Below are 21,923 nucleotides of genomic sequence, written 5' to 3' on the forward strand. Positions count from 1 at the left end.
GGTGTCTTTTTCGACAGCTGATGTAACACACCCGGCACCCAATTTCATGTAACTCATTGTAACTTATGATGCATTGCAGCGCTGCGACGTGTCGTTTCCCTATGGTACGTCGCAACTGCGACGCGTCCTGCAAAACGCTTTCATAAAATTGGTCACTGCTCAGTCTATCGTGAATGTAAGGACATTGTTGTGAAGCTACCTGAACCGGCCCACATTTTTGTCCATTGTTAATTTGCCACGAGTCCTTAACTCTTATTACTTTGTGTGTTCCTCAACATGCTGTCGGATTGCTTGGGCCCACGAAGCTGTATTAGAACGAGTTGTAAAATTGTTTGAGTTGTTTTAATTAAAGATAGTTGGTTTTGTTCTGCAAACCTGTCTTCAACTGTCTATCTGTTCGTTGTGTCGATCCCCTATGGGGTGTGGCGGCCATGCCCTACTGCGCTGCCACACAGCCATAACAACATGATCAGGGTGTCATTTTCAAGAGGATATTCAACCCTAACAGAGGATATCTCCCTTTGATTCACATGTGCCCTTCTGCTTCAGTTAGCAATAATATCTCGGTTTCATTTTTTTTGATCCACCCTGTTTAGCAAATTGTGTACCCTGTGCTGTGCACACTAGTTATTGTCTTAATGAAATAATGATTGGTTAACTTATCATGCTCTTCTTTTTTAGGTTTTACCCTAAATGGAGAGTTTCTGACTGACTTCTGTGGCATGGAGTCAGCCTTCCAAGACATTGAGATCGAAGAAGGTAAGAGAAACTAACTGGTTTAATTTGTAATATTTTCTTTTCTTAGTTCAGGCTGTGTGATTCTTTGTAAATTCAGAGAAAGACATCTCAGCATAAGGCAAGCCAGTCAGTTTATGGGTCTGTAAAAAAAAGACTAAGAAAACCCCCCAGATCTACAGCAGCAAGGCTTTTTGAGACTTAAAGATAAGTGCATGTGAAAGACGCTTGGCTGGGTCACGTGGTGTTCAATTTTTTTACGATGTACACTTACCAGCCAGCACCAGGCAAGTTGGTTGCCAATGGTTCTATAAATATCAGTGTCCAGGTTGCCGACCAGTAAATAGATGGCCATAGACCTCAATGATAATTGCTCGCACTTTCCAAAATTATTAATAATACTCACAACTCTCCAAGGTGTCTGAGACACACATCAAATTAAATCTTAATTCATCATCGTTAATTTTCCAATTTATCAATTTTTGAGGGGTTTTCACTTACCAATGGCTTTTGTAAGAAAATTTCATCCATAGATAATCACCCCTAAAAGCAGGCCTGAAGCCCATCGCCATTTTGAAAACGGACGCCTACGCTCCTTTGCAAAATAGAGCCATTTTAGGGCCTAATTTCATCCAAATTTCACACCAATACCACCTTGCAGTCCTCTGCACGGCTTCCACCCTTCGTTTTTAACAAATTTTCAAGTTCATGGCCCTCAAAATGCTCTAATCCGGAGAATTTGAGGGCATGCAAGTCGTGATTTGGCCGGTGTAGGCAATTTTGGGGCCTATTTACTGGTCTTCACCCTTTATCCAGTCTCATTTTCACTATTGAGGGGGTACTTGTGTAAGGAGTCCACTACAGGCCTTAAAGAATATCGCTTACATCTGGACAACTTCAGCCAACGAGTGTCATATGATTTGCTATCTATTTTTATTTCTCCCTGTCCATAGGTTTTGTTCCAGCTTTTACCATAGCTTCTGGTGAGCAGGCAAAACTCTGCTTTGGCCAGGTAAGCTCATGTTGTTAGTCTTCTCATCCCATACTCGGATATCTTGAGTAGAGTGACACCTATCTAAATGTACTGGGAGTGACTCGGGTCAACCCAAATAGGTTTGGATTTCAGAAAGAACGTAGTATCCAGACGCCACTTCAGCGTTTGTGTACAAAGTCTATGGAGAGTCAAGAAAATTTGTGAAGTATTTCAAACAAAATTGGAAATGTTTCTCAGTCCCAGATTCATGTCTTTTCAATTTTTTTGCAATGACTAACCTTTATTGAGATGATACACAAAGAAAAAGTGGCGTCAGGTTGCAACATTCTTTCCTAGATTTCAGACAGGCAAACTTTATGCATTGATTTTCAACAGCATTGACTTTGCAATCGTCTTTAATGACTGCAACAGTCAACTTTTAGTGTGTAGTCACTCCTTGTAGACCTTTATCATGCTTCCACCATTTTAGTCATGTTCCCTGTATCCAGTAACAGTACTGAATGATAATGTTTTTGTGCAAAAAGGAACCAGACTAATTTTCCTTCCAGCCTCGTTTTGGTTATATTGATTTGAATGGGAAAAATCAAATCAAATGGCTGCAACATGATAATGGTCTATTGTGTCAAACGTTGAACACAGTTCTTATCTTCATAACGATTAAGTTTGACGTAATTCTTGAATGCATGTCTGAAACAGATGAAACAAGTCTTTAAATCTCACACCCAGGGAATCCGTGCTACCGTATGCATGTGGAACCCATCATTTAGCGGAACCCACACGCTTTACAGCGGATATCCTATTACACGAACGTGCGACAGGATAGTGCGCACATCTGTTAGGGTAGCGGGATACGCGGGGTCACTGGTACACAGACCGTGGTGTATGGGATATTTATACAGCGGGTTGTTGCCATTGATCGACCAACCAGGATCGAGGATTCAAGTTTGCTTGAAGATTGTTACATGTAGTTTTACACAGTTTGCAGCTAGTGATTACTCTCATTCTCATTGATACAGGACTTGAATGCGCTGAAATATTTCACCGTGTGTGGCCTGCAGGAGGGATACGAGCCATTCTGTGTGTAAGTGAACAAACAAGTACACAAACAAAACCAGACAAACAGGCCTGTTGACCCCCTCCCCCCCCCCAAAAAAAACAGAATAAGTTGTTGAATAATATACTAATCCATACAATGTTAGTTTACTAATACCAGCTTTTTCATTATAGTGGAACTATCACTGTGACCAGATTGTAAGCTAGAAACTTTTTTAATTAACATATAAAACATCTTCAATACAATTCGTTTTTTTTTTATTTTGTGTTACTTTTATTTTGTGCAACTTTGTTTTTTCCAGCTTAAGCTATTTTTGTCATTATAGCAAAAGACAATTTCAAAGAGGGCTTGTATTTTTGCTGTGGTGAATTGATCGATTTTAGTTAAATTCTTTAGTTAAATTCTTTTGCAAAGTGTAAGATGATTGTAAGTCATTCCTTTAGTGGAACACATTTTTGATGCCTCTCTTTTGTCATTTAATTTTCTCTTGTCACTTTGTGGCCTTGTGAAAAATCTTTCGTTGCCAGACTTACAAAAATAAGCAAAAAAAACAAACAAACCCACAAGTTTCTGACTCTTGCTGTTGTTGCTTAGGCAAAACTGCATCCTCGGACCATGGCCAAAATTGGAATTGTTTTCAATGGCTAGGCTATTTACCATAGCAGGCCAATGGCAAAAACAAACTGTAGTCACAAGATGCCACCTTAAATTAGTTCCCCTCTTTGAAATAGTAGATTTCCATTCTTTCGGTTTCTCAACTGACATTTTGGTGAAAAAAATGTAGGAAGAGGGAACTTCCAGTTGTTGCCTTTTATATTCAGTGCCCCAAATCCTCACTGAATAAACCTATTAGTCCCTGAACCGCCCCAAACTGCCCTGCCTGTAACTCTCTGTACCGCTGTAAACCATTTTGTTTTTACAATTCATCAGGAAATGAATACAATGTGATACGGTGTACAAAGTAATACAAGTACAGGTGCAAATTAGTTAATGATGACTTTGGTCATTACATAGCTACCAATCTATCATGGGCATAGGCTCTCTCCAGCCAATAAGCCAGTTTGTTATTTCAATGACCCGAGGTCATTCGGGATAATATTGCTGACGTGATGTTACGCGCTCGCCCATTCTGCTGGTAATTTACATGCAAGCGTCGTGCGCCCGCGCGTTCATGCGTCTTCAAAATGTTTGATTGTCCCGAGTGACCCGTGACCCATATCATTGTGCACATGCGCAGTTGAAATACAGAACTGGCTTATTCTGAAACCAGCCTGAGTGGATACGGCTTGAATTTTATCAGTTGGCTCACCAACTGTGGTTATCCATAGCCGCAGGCCGGAATGCTTGATTTAGACATCGGCTTTTGCATAGCAACACCGTGATGGCTGATCAAGTCTAAGGGCTACATCCGAATCTGTTATCTAGAGCTATTGTCAAAGAAAAGTTTGCATGCATTAAGGTCTGGTTTTAATGACAGTTACTGAGAATATTTGTATTCCCCCTGGATAGGATTGCCAGTCCATCGTAGGTTACTCCCCAGCTAATTCTGGTACCCAGTTACTCCTGGGTGGAGAGAGGCTAGTAGGGATTAAGTGGCTTGCCCAAGGACACAACATATGACCAGCAGCTGGATTTGAACCCCTGACCCTCTGATCATGAGTCACAAACACTAACCACTAGGTCACACTTCCCACTGGAGCTATTGTCTAGGTCTCGGTTAATATAGATCTTCATGGAAAAATACTGACACTAGACGTAGCTGTAGATCTTGAAGCCCTATTTGTAGACGCAGCTACATGCTCTTGCCAAGTTCCAAGGGTGCCGGTAACAGCTTCTTTCTGTCACAAAATATTGCGAAGGAAACACAAAGCATTGTGGGGGACTTCCAACCATGACCAATGCTTGTTCATTTCGTGTTTGACAGTGTAAAAAGTGTCTTTCAGGTCACTGGTTAATTTAAAAAAAAAATTATCCAATGAGAGTTCAAAGAATTTATTCATCACCGGGGGGTCAATTTCACGGAGCTGCTCAGCACTGAATTCTGCTCAGCACAGAACGGACTCGCTAAGCAAAAATAGGTCACCAACCAACATGTCATGTACTGTATGTTGCTGTTCATTGGTACTCGGTCAATTTTTGCTTACCACAAAAACTCACTAAGCAGTATCTTTGCGATGCAACTCTCTGAAAAGTTGGTGGATTTTTCCTTTCATACAAATATTTGACAATGCATATTTCTCTTCACTCCATTTTGTTTTTGTTGGGAAACTGGGAAAAAAACTGTGTGCAGCATTTTTATGTTTATCACAGCACAACTAATTCTCTCGGCTGGTGGTGATATTATTAATCTTTTGCATTTTCAACTTAAAACTGCTTCAGATGTTAACCTTTAGAATTTAGAAGTTTTTAACATTTTGGTGTTTAATTTGGCGTTCTTTCGTTTCTCATACATGTACTTGTCTGTTCTAACTTCTGTTCTTACGCCCCCTGGTGTTCTAGACGGAATGCGTTCATCAAAGGGTATGTGTTTACAAGGCGATATCAAACTGTGATTTGAACAAAAAGTCGATAAATATTTTAAAAGAAATCAAGCATACATTCTAAGGCTTCTTTGTGCATGACAGCCATCTTGAAAAGTTATTGTCATTTTATTTCAAAAACCAGAAATGAATAATCGGTACCCGGTACATGTATGCTTTGTTCCAGTGTGTTTACGGAACAAGAGCACTGCATTCTACACTGACAACTCTGCATAAGTTCCATCGTCATTGAAAAGCTTTTTTTTGAAATTTTATGGCTGGATTACATTGCTCTGTTTGCTAGAAATCTTTCATGCATTTACTATTTTTTCTTATAAATGAATTTTACTCGCATTATACCTTCATCAAAAAAGAATTCAGCATGCTCTTTTACCTTGTTCTCTACAAAAACGTTGTAAATGCAAAATCGTTCATTTCGAAGCAGAAAACTGAATTCAAATGACGTTCTTGATTTGGAGCAAAGTTAATTTGTATGTTTTGAAAAAATAAAATCATCACAGTTTGGGGATCCCCTTAAAGCGAAAACATTTGTCCTTAGTCCAAGGAGCGGGAAGAGTGCTGTAGATCATCGATAATAGCTTGTCAACATCACTCAGCTGTAGTGGCTTTTTTGTCTGTGTCATGTCATTATCGTCATTGCACGTCATTGCACTTTGTCATGTAGGACTGTGTCCGATCATTGTGTTTCACAATCATGAAAACAAAAAAAACCTTTAGTTAGAGGTGTGTGGTCCTTTAGTAAACATTCGTAAACACCTGAGACAGTTTACCATTTTCTTTGGTTTGAGAGCCCGTCACGTGGGTGGTTTTAAACCGCCAGTAAAGCATTGCTGCGTTATGCGCCACACCGCGCACGTGCCAATTTCCATGTTAAGAGATTTTTAGCCCTACGCATGTGAGGTACATGTACATACCATAGACATGGCCAGAGGGGTGTTTCGCAAAACACGAAGTAAAAGTATTGATCAATATCGTAGGAAATTTGTGAATTTTTGACTTGTTTTGACTGTTTTTACCGTATTAATGAATGGGAATACATGTGCTTGGCCGGTATTAAACAGGTATATTTAAAACCGGCTAGGTGCCTGGACATTGATAATGACCCGCGCATTCAGCTCCGGCCATTATCCGTGACCAGGCCCCTAGCCGGTTTTAAACGTACTTGTTTAAGACTGGCCAAGCACATATTTATTCCCGTATTATTTGTCCGATTGGTCAAAGTGATTCAAAACACCATCTTGTGAAATTTCTAGTTACTGGACTCGGAGTCGGGGCTAGACTCTGCTCAAGTAATTTGCAGGGCTGAGATTTTTCCGGATTTTTTGCCAGATTCGTTGATGTTAAAAAAGCCTAAATGAAAAAAAGTTAATTACTGTTTGTTTGGTCAAAGGTTTGTACCAGGGCATTTATTAGGCACGTCAAATACGTACATAATATATGTAGATAGACCATGTGTTGCCCCAAATATTTTTGATTCATTTTTATTGTCCCCCATTTAGGCCATCAGCCTCGGTCCAAAATGTTGGCCACCGGTATCAAATGAGGGGAATAATCGTCATAGCGATTTTTGGCAAGGTATACACCTCCAGAGTTGGAAAATATGTGATAGCATTGCAGCGGTGGCAGCTTTTTGGGTGTTATTACCCTTTTTTTCAAAATGTCCATCAAAATGCTTGTTACCACTCTAGGGGTGGTATACCTTGCGCATGCGCACTATAATCATTTATGTCCTGATTTGATACTGACCAAACCCCCTGGCTGATGGCCTAATTCTTCCCCCTGATTTTGGACTCAACTTACTAGGCAATAGTGTTCTTGGTTGTAGCAGCCTTGTTTAATGGTGATATCACGCTGATCAAGGAGAAAATCTGGTTGATAGGTGCATCTTGCATCCCGGCAGATTTTCATCCGTGTCCAATTGATCACCTGTGTACCTTGTGTCGAGCCATCACATAGACATGTCCGTACTCGGCACGCCTTTTTTTCACAGTGCGTATCACCTCAGTGTACTTGATACAAGTGTTGTGCCTGAATGTGTGTCTCGTGTAGATGTCCTGTAAGTCCACTCATTCCACATTCTGGCCTCGGTTCAATCAATCGACGGAAGTCCACCTGTCACACACCTGTTGGCAGCAGTTTTCCCAGAGGTGTACCATCTCTCTGTGGCTTCCCTGCACCGTAGGAACAGTAGAATGTGCTGTGTGGCCACTCAAGAGAGCTCCGGGGTGTGGAACACACGGCTTGATGAGCACTAGCTAGTACTGGTTCATGTATATGTAGCAATAGAATATGCACAAATTATTTTGATTTGAGCAAGCACACATCACAGTATTGTTGTGCATCGGGTCGGGTTGACCAGGCCAAACCGTTCTAAAACCTGAACTCCCAAAATCCGACCTGACCCGACCCAACCTGACCTGACCCGACCTGATCTGACACAAATTCAAGCAGAAGCCGACCCGAACCGACCCTTTTAGCATACTAGGTGTCTATAGTACCTTTACTGGTACATGTACGTCATTGCTGCCACTACAGCCAAAACGTTAGTGAGCTGCTTGGTGCAGATATAATGAAAGTCAACTACATTTTGTCAAATATGGTTTTATTATTTAATTCAGTGATATCAACTCATGATAAAATCATTGCAATAAACAAAACTTAGAGACAATGTACGTGGCATCATTTAATTTAACCGTCTATACAGGTGCAATTGCACTTTTTTGTTCCTTTAGATTTTAATTTTTTTTTGTATATACTGACCGACCCTACTTCAAAGAAAATATGAGAAACCTAGAAAGAAAAAGAGACGCCCTAGATCAGAAGTCCCTACGACATGCACTTTGTGGTGCACACCTATAATCTGTTTTCTAATCAGAAGACTGGTAACCTGACTTCATTGCATGATATCAGGTCATTGCCTCTCTCATTTGCATACATTGCAGCACCCATCCTCAGATTGCCAGGTTTAGCACTGGAAACGAGCCTAACCAACTCTTCAATATTCGCCATTTTTTCTTTATTCCTGTCTCATAAATAAAGTGCAGTGATAACTAAAATGTATACAATTTTTGCATTTTACCGGTAATCATACCCATATCATTGCATTTGTCATGCATGCTATTACATAGATGTTTTCATCTGGTCAAACCTCACGAATGATTATTCATATTGCCTTTTGAACTCATCGATAGTTATTTGTAACAATTTTGTTTTAGAATGCAAGTATGTTCATACATTTGACAAGAGTTTTAGTTACATGTACATTGACAACATGCCATCATGTCCACTATGTTGATTGTGCTCATTGTGCATGGAATCGTGCAGTGCATTGTGCAGCACCAAACACAGTAGAAGTTGGCTATAATGGAAACATTTTGAAAAGTTGTTTAATATTGCAGTCATTTTTTTATTTAGCAATGCACGATCGTCGGTGCTCAGTATAATTATACTTGAAAGTTGGTAGGCCAAGGGGATGTTCAGAAGAGCCACAGTTATGGTTTAGTGGTACACCGTTCGTTATTGCAGCGTTCTTCTGTGGTATCGACTTTGTGTGCAGTTTTAGTATGTTGGTAAATACCAAAATAAAAAAAAACCTTTCCCACCTCAATTTAAGCAAATTACCAAGACAAAAATTACTTGTTGAACGTTACATCCAAAAACTGTAACTGTTGACTAAAAGATCAGCTAATTGTCAAAATACAGGGAAGAAAAATCTCAACAAGAATGGCAAAATAAGAGGAAATATCGACCAATCCAGGCATGCGATCACTGTACCCTCATGAGGCCCCCTTCAATGGAGAAACCATTGTGCAAGCTATGGTGCAAAGCAGCTGTCCCGGGGCGGATGATCTGAACAAAAGCTAGCACAATGCTTTTGCCATTGAAGGGGGCCTCCGTGAAAGAATTGTTAGCGTGCTTGGATATGTCTATACCCAACACTCCCCCCCCCCCAAAAAAAAGCAGTGGATTTTACAGTATTAAAAATAAACCCCTCATTTTCAACTGTAAAACTTACTTTTCACTCTTAATGTCAGGTAAATATACCAGAACACAAACAAGATGGTTGCAGATTATTAAGCTATATTTTTCCTGGGGATGGATATTTCAGAAAAAACCAAAACCATTGAGATCTAAAATTTAATTTGCTGTAAGCCCCATTATATGAGAAATCCTGAAAGTTTAAAGTTTAGGAAATAGAGATTTGGTCCCCCCCTTTTTTAAAGGATTTTTTTTCTCGAAATGAACAACTCTTTTCATGATTTTGCATGTGTATACTTTAAGGATTTTGTTCCGGATGGTAATTCCAACAGAAGCTTTCCAACATCAAAAAGACAAGGTTTGACAATAAAATAAACAAAACGTGTCGTCAGCCAATTTCAGGTTCAAATGATAAACAACTCCTGCCCGTTTTTGATTTTGACACCAGGAACATGAAGAAGACCATGCCGCTGTGGTACACCAGGCATCAACCGGTCTTCAAGTCCATCCATGAGGAGCATCCTAACTTGGAGGTCACTCGAGTACCTGCTGGGTGAGTACAAGAGAGGATCTTAAAGATGCACTGTCTGTGCTCATGTCAAATTTATCCCTGAGGTCTTTAAGGGGTATTGCGGCCTGAACTCCCTGAATCTTTTGTGTTTTGGATTGTATACTTATCCTATTTCAAAGGTCTGGTTGAAAGGAAACTAACCTAATGTCTTTGCTCCTGAGAAAAGATGAATAAACCTGGTTGTTTACATCGGATGCGGCGGACATAATGTGGCATATGCATACATATTTCCACACATACTGAAATTTGTATTCTTGTGGAGACATTTCTTTGTTCTCGTGTAGCAGAGTTTTCGCGTTTGAAAGTGAAGTTTCAAAATGCTCTTATTTTAACCAGAATTAATTTCCTTGGCTAATTCGGACTTAACATCCCTTTTCTAAAACTCTTCCATTTGGGACAGATCAACCCACTTTGGAAATTCCTAGTTTTTGAGTAAAATCCATATATCTATTTCGTGAAAATCTTGTGGAGACGTATTTATCTATAGAAATTGCCCTTTGGAGATGTATACAATCTTTTGTTCCCTATTGTGTGCACGTCTCCAGAGGGCACGGTGTATCAGATCAGCTATGTCCATTCAATGAACGATACACATTGTGTGTGTTTCACGGAATACACACACCACCAACACACAAATGTCATTTCTCGCACGTCCGCAGAATGCGATGCACTGTGTGGCAGGAATCACAACTAACACTCAACAGCTTGAATTTGAAAGTCCAAATGTTGACCCCAGAAAGTCGTTCTCGCATGGTTCTCGCAAGAATAAAACAAAACACCCTGTTTTTATAAAGGATGGTTGTGTGGACGTGTATATCCTTCTTTTAAATGCTCTTTCCAATTAACATCATTTCATTTAAAACACGTATTGTAGCCCATTTGGGGGCTTTGTGGGATGTAATGTCCCTTTAACCTAAAGGTGTTTTTAACTACATAATTCACTTAGAAATGACAGAAGAAATAATTGTGGTTGTACCTCTAAACCTGATGTGAATCCTTGCATTTCAGAAATGTTATAAGTATTTTTTGGGAGGGGAGGGATTTCAGAGGTGGAGACTACATTGTAACTTTCTTTATTTTCTTGAAGAATTTTGCATATATTTGAAGAAATAACTACAATAAAATAATTGTATATGCAGCATTGAGGGACCACCTTGTCTACGAGTTTCCCACAAGAACTTTGCCTCGGTGGAGAACCAGCCCTTTGAGTACTTCCGTTTGAACATGCCCGTTGAGTGCCGAGACTTTCCCACAGGGTGAGTATCTACAACCATTGTGTCTGTAACTCAGTACTCGGCCTTGAGTAGCTAAAGGGTTGACTCATGCCTACCCAATCAGTACAAAACAATTGCCCTTGAAATCTGTCTTAAAACAAAAGTGCCCAAAATCTAAAGACGGGTGCTTAACAACTAACCTGATGAAGTTTTAGCTCTGTGAATACTGTATATTCCGAGAAAACAATATTGTAGGATCTTGATGTTCAGTTCAAAACTTGCCAAGCCATATTTTGATTTGCGCCTGAAATCAGCATCCGGAACTGTTCTCATTCAGCCAATTATAGCTCCTTGATGTCACGCACTGAACCGCAAAAATGCGTCACTTGACGCATCTTTGGAAATGGCCTTCATTTATTGTTTTCTTCAAAATGACAGCATGCCAGAAAGAATAATTTCACATGGAGTTTATTGCCATCCTGAACTTTGAACCAAGTAAGCTTTTCAACAATAATTTTGTCAATTACTTTTGGGATAGCTGCAAATGATTTTCTCTATCTTTAATGCATAAGGTCTATTCCAGTGTAGCCTGCACTGCATGAGGTTGGATTGTCATAAATCAGGGCTGACTACCGTATACCCTTTGCGTTGTGGCCATCTTTGAGATCTGTGCCTTGTTCCACAGGGATATAAACGAGGAGACCTTTTGAGCATTTATTGGTACTGAATTAGGCTGAAAATCCATGTTTCCTTTTTCGATGTGTGTATTGCATTGTGCATTCACCAGTTCTGTATCTGTGATTCGTATATTCTGAAAATTGATTTGTACGATATTGGTAAAGTAATACGCAATGCAAATACATGGATGTATGTATGATACTTACGAGCAACTGATATTTACACATTACGCTCGTTTCACAATGCTTAAGGCATGACAGTCACATGGATTTTCAGCCTTAAATAAAAAAAAGATGGCTGCCGAATGCAGAAGATCTATTGTTCCCTTCTTTTTGCTGTTTCCTTTCCAGAGGGGAGATTGCAGTGTCCATACCTGTCCCAATCTTGAAGGACAAACGGGGCTGGTCCAGTCAGCAGAGCGCAAGTCTAGACCTGAGTGAAACGGACTCCAACGAAGGTAGTAGAAAAGGTAAGCATCTGCTTTACTTCCTCAGATCATCACCAGTGAGTCTTTGCCTTAAAATAAAAAGTATAAGTATTCTCTTTTTGATTCCTTAACCCTAACCGAACTCAACCCATCAAAGTCCAACAGCAGGTGTTGTTGAAATCTGTCAGAATGGGTACAGTACCCCTAAACTGATAGTCTTTTACATTGGGTTTGGCATACCTCCAGAAACTAAGTCCAACAGTGTGTGTGTACGATTTCCCATTTGGATGTTGGAATTGGCGAGGTTGGGTACGTTTCCTAGTAAATTATGCTAGGGAGTTAAGGTTAAAGATGTTCTGTAATGTTGGTTGCTGTCAGTAAATTAGGTTTATGTACATGATGACGTCACAAGATCCAGTCAAGTTTGTGTCGGTATTTGTGAATGTCTTTAGAAAAAAGAATTGTAAAATTTGTTTGTCAAAAATCACTCACCATGTTCGTAACTCACCTGACCTTAGTGACCTGTATTACAATTTTTTGTGTGATCTCGTCTTCCCCAAAACAAGACAGAAGTCAATGGAAAAAGCTTCAGTTACTGATGAACATGTAGTGTGAAATTTGGACCGTATGAAATATTAAGTGAACATAATTAGGACAGTGACTAATCATGTGTGAGGGTTAGACAGGGCTGGATTATCCAATAGACACAGTAGGCACTGAGCCTAGGGCCTATGAAAAATTTGGGGCCTAGAGTATTTTTAGGGCCTACGGAAATACCAACGTGCCATAAAACACACACTGTACTATCACACAGACATCTGTGTAAACACCGACAATCGTGGACCCCCTATTGTCCGTAATCCTCATTCCTTTGTTTGTACCTTAACTTTTTAGCAACAGCTCACATATGTTTTGTGCACAAATTTCAATCGTGGACTGTCGGTCAATCTTGGACGTATTGTTTGTGCCCTTACCCTTTTGTCCTACATCTAGGTCCACGATTGCTGGTGTTTACATACTCATATCCACATAGACACTAGAAAAGTTTAAGCGTCTTGAGTTTTCGATTTTGGGATAGCTTAAAACTAGCTAGTACACAGCTGACCGTGTACCTCAATACATGTGATGCGTTGTAATAACTGGTAGTGAACCCAACACATGTAGTACATTGTGCAGGCTTTTAGAGCTACCAGTTTGGCCTGTCTTGCTTAGTACGGCTAGCTTAGCATAGCTCAGCATGAAATGTGAGGCTCCAGTGCTACTAGAGCTGTGAGATTGGTGCCGGTACCTAGGGCAGAGTACGGCCTACGGAACACTTCATCCAGGCCCTGGGTTTAGATTCCATTTAAGATAAAAGAAACCAGATTTCGTAGGAGTCCAAATTTCACCAAATTTCATTTGGTAAAACTAGAGCCATCAAATGATACAAATTAACCTTGATTGTCCACATAGTAGTTGAGAATAGTTTCAAAAGTTAAAACCAAAGTTACTTATCGTCCATCTGGTTTCAAGGTGCTAGGTTTTTTTTATTGAGAAGGTTACCCCATGCTATTCGTCAAAGAACCTATAAGCATATGGACACCTAATTAGCATAAATGCATCTAATTAGCATACAGGCTGTTAATTAATTATAAAGGCAACAAATTAGTACTTTGATAACTAATTAGCGTACGCTTCTGCTTTATGTGCATTAGCAGTTTTTTCCTCAATTTGTTTTGCATGGTTTTAAAAAAGTCCTGCTTAACAATCCAAAATATATTGAAACAACAAATTTTAATACCTTGATTGTAATCCCTCTATTGTGCAATAATATTTAAAATTTAGGTATAGCCAGATAATATAACATTAGCTTTTAAAGTAGATGTACCGGTAGCTCATTGTAGATTCTAATGTGTTACTTATTACTAATATTTTGTTTATTCCTGAATGCTTTGTCCTATCCTGTGTGTGGCCTGTCCCATTTTTCTAATGGGGGTGTTCTTGCAGTGACTAACGGCTACCCAAGCAGTGCTGTAGAGAGCGACTCAGATTTTGACAGTGTCTCCACCCCGCATCACAGTAGACGCGACCGGCGGAAGGGACTCATGAAAAGTAAATTATGCTTCTCTAACTTGCTTAGACTCTAACTTTAAAATTCATGTTTACGTGTTTGAATATGTAAACAAAGTGTGTCTTCATGTTTCAGGTACCAGCTGTGAAGCTCTATCAAATCGTGATGACATTTTAAAAAATAATGATAATAGCATGATTCTGTTTTTGAACCCTCATGTGTTGTAACCCAAAATATGAAACAATAACACGGAATGCCTTTATACGGGAATTCACATTTAAACATTTCATGTCACTCAACAGAACGATTCTAAAGCGACAAGCCTATCAATAGGAACTAGCAACATTTCTCACTTTTTCCCCTTAAAACATTTGAAATAATAAACAAGGGGTTTTAAAGGGGGGTGTGTTTGTAAACTTGCAGTGCAATTTAGTAAGCATTGGTGAAGTCATTTATTTCTGTAGAATCGATTAACAGAATTACATATTGCTCAGATGTGATGTAAAATTATAATCACGAATTTACCCTGAAACAGCATTGAGATGAAGCAATAAAACACCATAAAATGTAAGAAGTACAAGTGCATTTATGAATATTTAATCAAATCGCTTACAGGCATGACATTTTCAGACTTTTGTCTGAAAGCAAACCTTTTGAATCTGAGAGAAAAAGGAGCATTTTAAGTCTTATTCAGAAAAATTAGGATTAAACAACAATTTTTTTTTGTGTATGAATTGTATTTCCAGTGCCAGAGGTTGTAGAGGTTTTAATGGAAGGTAACACAAATCAAAACAACTCAAGTTTTGACTCTTCTTTTATCTCTGGAAATTTCCTTGATAGCCAACTTTCAGTCTCTTCTGTAATAACCCACCCTTTTTTCTGGGGTACTCCTAATTCTTCAATAACTTACCTCTTTCATACTTGACTAATTAACACAGACTGGTTGTAAGAATGGTGAACTAGTTGACTTTTTTACCTTCCAATTTGCATGGACGTAACATTTACCTCACTTAATCGTTTTTTTGGGGGGGCAAGTGGCTTAATTAACCATTGCTTTTTCTAGGGCTCTGCCTAATATACCGAATATTCGAATATTTGATCACCGAAGAACTGAATAGCTTTTATTCTTATTCAAATATTCGAAGAGATGACCAAGAAACATCAAATGAGGAGATGATTTGCATGCATAATTTGAGAGCCTCAGTGAGGACTATTAGCTCAAATTTCTTCTTTAATTTTTTTTTTTTTCAAATGTCAGCCATTGTGCTACCTTTAAACCATTTATGTTGATACATACATGATGTTCTTTGCATTAGTTTAATACAAGCTCTTCGTCAATTTTCGACAAACGGAGGGTGCACACGAATCCCGATTGGCGGCCAGTTTAGACTGGTGCATGTAAACGTTGGTCAGCGCATTTCGAATATCCGAATATTCGGTCAAGTCCAAGTTAGAATAATCGAATACTAAATTATGTGGAAATGCACAGCACTAGCTCACTCAAATCTGTTTTTGTCTTTTGGTTGTTATTTACTTGTGGATTTTTACAACTTTTGTTTTCTGGGCTCAATTTTATGAAGCTTCTAGGCAAATTATAGCAGGGAACCAGTCACACGTAGTACACATCACATGGCTTTTTAGCTGGTAACCATCCGTTTCAGACCGGAATTCCAGAGTTGCAATGAACTGAATTTTTCCATATTTCCTTTTTAGAAGAAATAGAAAAATACAGCTAAATTCCAGCGATCAGTCAATTGACCCATTGTTGGAAATAAAGAGTTCCATTGACGAAATTGTGTTTTGTGATCAAAAGGTTGTGTGTGGTTTCCACTTTTTTTTCTCGAAGAGTAATAAAGTAAAAAAACAAAGAAAGAAAAGTACTATCTACGGAGCTGAAAACTCAACAGGTTGGGTTTTGAATTTTCGTCTTAAGGTTTTGAGTGGTGATGTTATTGGAAATGGAAAAATGCATGAAAAGCAAATGACTCTGCTTTTAAGTTCATGAAAAGCTAGGAGCGACTACATCATAAGAATGACTTTTGTGGTCTTTTGTACTGACTCCTGAGTGTAGTCAATGAAAAATTAATATTTCAAGTTTGCCTGTCAGAAACCAAAATCTATTTTATTCGACCCAAGTTGCTTCTATTTACTCTTCATATCTGTGTTACTCTAGGAGGCCAGTCTGAAATGGATGTAACCTGTTTTTCCATCATTCTTTGAAATTCTGTGAATTATGTCACTGGTTGTCAGAAGTCAATTAATATTTCTTTGGTATTTTCTTCTTGGTTTGCTTAATTGGTACATTTGAATGTTAGACAGCTGGGATTTTTTTTTGGGGGGGTAGGTTAAACAGCATGCGGATTTTTTTCCACTGATTTGTAACATTTCTCTTCACTTTTTATTTCAATAATGCATTTTTTATACTTTTTATGCCTAACATTAAACAACAATAAAGATAAAATCTAAGAAGTATATTTTGCCATTACATACCACATTTGTTTTTTTTAACAAATTTTGGCCTAGTGGTAAGGGTTCATGACTCATGATCAGAGGGTCATGGGTTCAAATCCAGCTGGTGTTTTGTCCTTGGGCAAGCAACTTCACCCCCACTTGCGTCTCTCCACCCATGAGTATAAATGGGTACCGGCATTAGTTGGGGAGTAACCTGTGATGGACCGGCATCCCATCCAGGGCGAATAGAAATATTCTCAGTCTGCTGGTCATATGTTGTGTCCTTGGGCAAGCAACATCACCCCCACTTGCGTCTCTCCACCCATGGGTATAAATGGGTACCGGCATTAGTTGGGGAGTAACCTGTGATGGACCGGCATCCCATCCAGGGCGAATAGAAATATTCTCAGTCTGCTGGTCATATGTTGTGTCCTTGGGCAAGCAACATCACCCCCACTTGCGTCTCTCCACCCATGGGTATAAATGGGTACCGGCATTAGCTGGGGAGTAACCTGTGATGGACCAGCATCCCATCCGGGGCGAGTGGAAATATTCTCAGTCGCTTCATGACAAGGAAACCAGGGATAACGCCGACCTGATGGGCCATATTGGCACTCAACAAAGTTGCCTTATGAACCGATTATTAATTATCCGATTTATAACTCCTCACATCTGACTCTGTTTCTAAACCTCACTTTTTTGGGCTCTATTTTGAACCTTTCAGACACCTCAACATTAACACTTCAAAATAGTCTTGTTAATATAGCTTTACAAAACTTGATCCAATGGGAGACTTTAGAGACGTTGGTGGCAGCAAACACACCAGTCCTTTTTCCATTGTTTGCGTCATATTCAGCATGCGCTCTTCACCTTAAACAAGACTGAACAATTGAATAGGACCAGTGTGTTTGCTGCCATCAATGTCTCAAAAGTCTCTTATTGAAGCTACTCGTGCATCATTTTGCTTTAAACCATTTGCAAGCCCCACTGCCCTAGCCTGGGGGCTGATAGCAGCTAATTCTTGGACTTCTCATTGGATGGTATATTTTGTTTAATTGGTGACCGGGATCAACTGACCTGCAGCCAATTGCACAAAACCTTACGCTTGCACCACAATTTATTACGCAAGTTGTGCAACATTTCACTCATGACACATTTCACAAAAGTCTCATAGTGTGTAAGTGCGTGACTTGCACAACAAATTATGGCATAACTTGGGCAATCATTTTAGGTGGCGTATGTTGTGGCATAGGGACTGAAAATGACCTATTTTACAAGGAAGTCTTTATTGTTAGGGAGCCTGTCATTGCCCAACCTATCAAGGTTGAAGAACAGCTTCGTGTTTGAGGTAACGGTACAATAATTGCTAAATTACTTGTGACAGAATTTTTAGAGTTGCCGCACGATTGCGAAGAAAGTCGGACAAAAATATTTTCAAAATGGTGGGCTGAGTTGATTCAACGACTGTTTCGTGAACGAACAAATTCATACACAAACAGCCGTCATAAATGCTGTTATTATCCTCGTCCAAGATGTTGAGATTATTTAAAATGTTGGGCAGTTACACCAAGTTTCGTGAAATCGATCAAAAGTTTATAGTGCAGCTACGCAACAAATTTGGTGCGTAAGTCCTACGCATGGCGCAAGCTATGCACTTTTTTTGAAATCGGCTGCTGTAATATTAACTTGTTTTTTAAATTGAAATACAAGTGCATTTGTTTAGAATTGGCTTAAACAGAATTAAATGTTTTTATACGTCAGATGATGAGGATTTATTCAGGTGTTGTATGAAACAAATAATGAATGATTCACATTTGTGCAATGGAAAGAATAATTTCATTTAGGGTAAGGGTTAGGGTTCGCCTCGTGGAATGGAACATCTGTCACCTCATGAAATTATTCTTACCATTGCAGTCACAAACTTTCATTATTTGTTTACTATTTCCAGCAGCTTCACTCATCACCTTAAGGGAACAGACAGTTTTATTATGCCACTCTAAAAACTCACTTTGTTTCATTTCATTGCCAGCGGCTTACCACTTGACATTTTGGAGTCACACTGTACTGTTACAAAAAAGAGTGCAAAAAAAAAATATGTGTCAGGGTAGCATCTGGCAGTACTAAAAAATTGATGTCACTAAATCTTTTCATGTGCAGCTCAGAAAAGGCTGTGGCAAAAGACCTTTTTGGGAGTTTTAAGATACAAGAATGTAAGGTGATCCATCAAAATGAAGAAGTCATCAAATCAATTATTCAGTTATTCCCATCTGGAATGGAACACCCTTTAAGCTTTTGATGCCTAGGTTGCAGGTGTAAAATGCAGCTGGTTTGGAGGTGTTGGGTTTATTAAACAGCTGGGTTTCCCCTGAAATTCTGTTTGGATACACATCTTGAAGGTTAAGAACTTGTATAAATTGCTGATCAGTTCTGAAGGCCAGTTCATACTTAGCAAAATGTGGCATGTTTTCGTGCTGTATTTTCACAAAAGTTGAACTCATTTCAAATCTGGCAAATTTCGCATTGGCATTCGCTAATTGAAGTATGAACCGGCCTTAAAAATTGTAAAAAGCTTTAGTTTCTTCATACTTCTCGCTGAAAAGGCAAAAAAAAAAAAAATGCAAAAACTAAATATCTTCTAACCTCAAAATGATTCACCTCTGCCACTGCTGCAAATAGTAACACACATACTCCACTCTCTCACCTTCATGTGTCCTGATCTATTGTACATTTCTGATTTTGATTTATTTAGTCAAATTTGTACATTTGTTTTAATCTTTTATGTAAAAATGAACAATTCTAACTATAAAGGGTATCGTCAGACCCTCTAAATCTACTTGATCCTATTTCTACGCACTCACCTTTAATTTGCGTTTGGCAAAGCACGCGCATGCAAAGCGTTATCTGCGTAGATTATAGAGGATACATTTTTCTCTCTATGCATTCACAAAAGATAACTTTAGATCCTTTTTGCAAAGAGTCACATGATGCACAATATGGACAACTTTTTGATTTGACTTACAAACGTCTGTGTACTTATTTCATTGCCTTGCAGAACACCGAGCTGTTGACATGGAGACCATGGACTCAGACTCCACCCTCCGCACCGCCAACGGCACCATGAACGGTACCCACAAGGACAAGCGTAAGGGACCCAGCCTACCCCTGGGTCGCAAGATCCCCATGGTTCGTTCCCCGTCCACGGACAGCCCCACTGGGCCCCCCTCGGAAGTCAGCACGGACGTCACTCCCTCCCCCTCCAAGTCCAAACGCGGCAAGTTCGTCAAAAGTGCCAGCATGGATGCTTCCAGGGCGCTTGATGGCAGTGGCGGGACTCAAAACCAGACGCGCTACGCAAACGCAGACGTGGACGGGCGGCGCAGTCCTGGCGCCGAGGTCATGCGCAAGGGGAAGAGGTTGAAAACTCCGGACGCCTCTCCCCCGGGGACACTGACTCACGAGTACTCGGGGCTGAGTCCACACAGCGACAACACCAGCTCCATCGGCTCCGAGGGCCATTCCCGACCCAAGCTCTCCAAACTCTCCTCAATGGGCTCCAGTTTCGAGATGTTCAAATCCGTGGACATCATGTCCGACATCAGCGAGGTCGACTCGATCGATGTTGCCATGGCAACCAAGTACTTCTACGCAGTGCGCGTCTTCCCCGGTCAGGACCCGTCTGAAATCCACGTGGGCTGGGTGACCCCGGAGTATCACCATCACAGCCCGACCTTTGACCCCGCCAAGACCAGGAGCGTCAAAGTCAACTTGATGAACGAAAACGGCGGCGTGCAGGATAGGTAAGTCGGGAGATAGTTCCCCATAGTATTCCTCGGTGTTTGTTTTGATGCAAGTCTGTTTTTAAATGTTAGTGTTTGGATGTGACTAACCCTTGTCAAGTTGTTGGAATTGTTCATGTATTGTTTCAAGATCTGGACGTACTAACAACACCTTAACGTGCTAACAAATGTGATTTTCATGCTAATGAGAACTCATTTTAATGAAAGTGTTGTGGTGATTTTTTATAAATCTGAGTCATTACTAACCCCAGAGCCATTTGTGCTCAAAATCTAAACACTGACATTTCAAACAGGCTTTTGGTGTTGCATTGTGTGTGCACCAAATTCAGTGGGGTTTATTCACAATAAAAATCACGCTCAGATTAACCGCACTCTCTCTCTCTCAAAAAAAATTATCACCATTACAAACTTGATTAGCACCACAAAAATAATTTCAAGCACACGCACAGCCAAGCACACAAGGCATGTGATTGTGCCAAGAAACAACTCGCTGCAAAAATCATCGTTTTTCTAGAAGGAAATTAACATGGTTGTGGACAAGCCCCATTGTTTAACATTGCCAGTTCATTTCTTACTAACTAGGAACGTTACACACCGCACGACGCGTGACAGTGAAAGGGGGCATGGCCCAAAGAGGTGAGATTAACAACTGTTAAGTGTATTGGCTCATTGGTTTGGGGGGGGGGGCGCTATGCATGGGATAGACTTCATGTTTTTGTTTAATCTTGGTGTGCATTTACATGTATTACTCTAAAAGGGTCGTTTTACAAATTTGAGGTCCAAAGCGTGACATATTTCCTGTTGTGTTACCTCTGCAGATTGTAATTTTGTCTTAAACTAATTTTTATTTATTGGGTAGGTGGTCTGCAGCACATAATCACTCTTGGAGGAAGAGTACATTAAGAAGTGCAACAGAATGATAAAATCATAGATTTCAGATGTAACAAGGACAGGGGAAAAAAGTGGACCTCAAATTTTTAGAATGACCCAAAAGCATTGATCACTAAAAAAAACCCCTTAAATTTTGGATAACCATTTGTAAGTTGTCAAATGTTTTCTTATTCTAACTATGTTTGAATCAGAAAGTAAGAAATGGGTTTTTTAAAGAGCCGCAAATATTCATCAGCAAATCGTTTTTTGTTTGGCCATTGTTCATTGCTTTTAACACACGGTGTAGTTGGTTACACATACTTAATAGTGCATAGAACAAAACATTTTCTAAGCATTAGTCTTTTGTGGTTCATTTGATCTTCTACTCATAAATATCTGAGACAGTTTCATTCATTCCTGTTGGTCGAGTGTCCGTCACGTGGGTGGTTTTAGACGGTTGATAAAATACCAACTGATTTTAAACACAATTCCTGTATTCTGGGCCACATTGCGCAGTGTGCGCCGAACTTGCGAGTGCCAATTTCCATATTGGCACTTAGCACG

At 39.7% G+C, this 21,923-nt stretch overlaps 1 protein-coding gene across 1 annotated transcript in view; it reads left to right on the forward strand.

The window, feature by feature from the left end:
• The window catches only part of LOC119740887 (ryanodine receptor 2-like), a 136,085-nt gene that overhangs the window by 88,806 nt on the left and 25,356 nt on the right, over positions 1–21,923 (forward strand). The window contains 10 exon segments of the mRNA XM_038216354.1: positions 682–759; positions 1,689–1,747; positions 2,746–2,810; positions 9,750–9,854; positions 11,012–11,128; positions 12,115–12,233; positions 14,178–14,282; positions 14,988–15,017; positions 19,745–20,489; positions 21,072–21,125. Coding sequence (XP_038072282.1) covers positions 682–759; positions 1,689–1,747; positions 2,746–2,810; positions 9,750–9,854; positions 11,012–11,128; positions 12,115–12,233; positions 14,178–14,282; positions 14,988–15,017; positions 19,745–20,489; positions 21,072–21,125 — 1,477 coding nt within the window.

This window comes from Patiria miniata, unplaced genomic scaffold (assembly GCF_015706575.1).
Source record: "Patiria miniata isolate m_02_andy unplaced genomic scaffold, ASM1570657v1 HiC_scaffold_5, whole genome shotgun sequence".
In the NCBI taxonomy this organism is placed as follows: Eukaryota; Metazoa; Echinodermata; class Asteroidea; order Valvatida; family Asterinidae; genus Patiria; species Patiria miniata.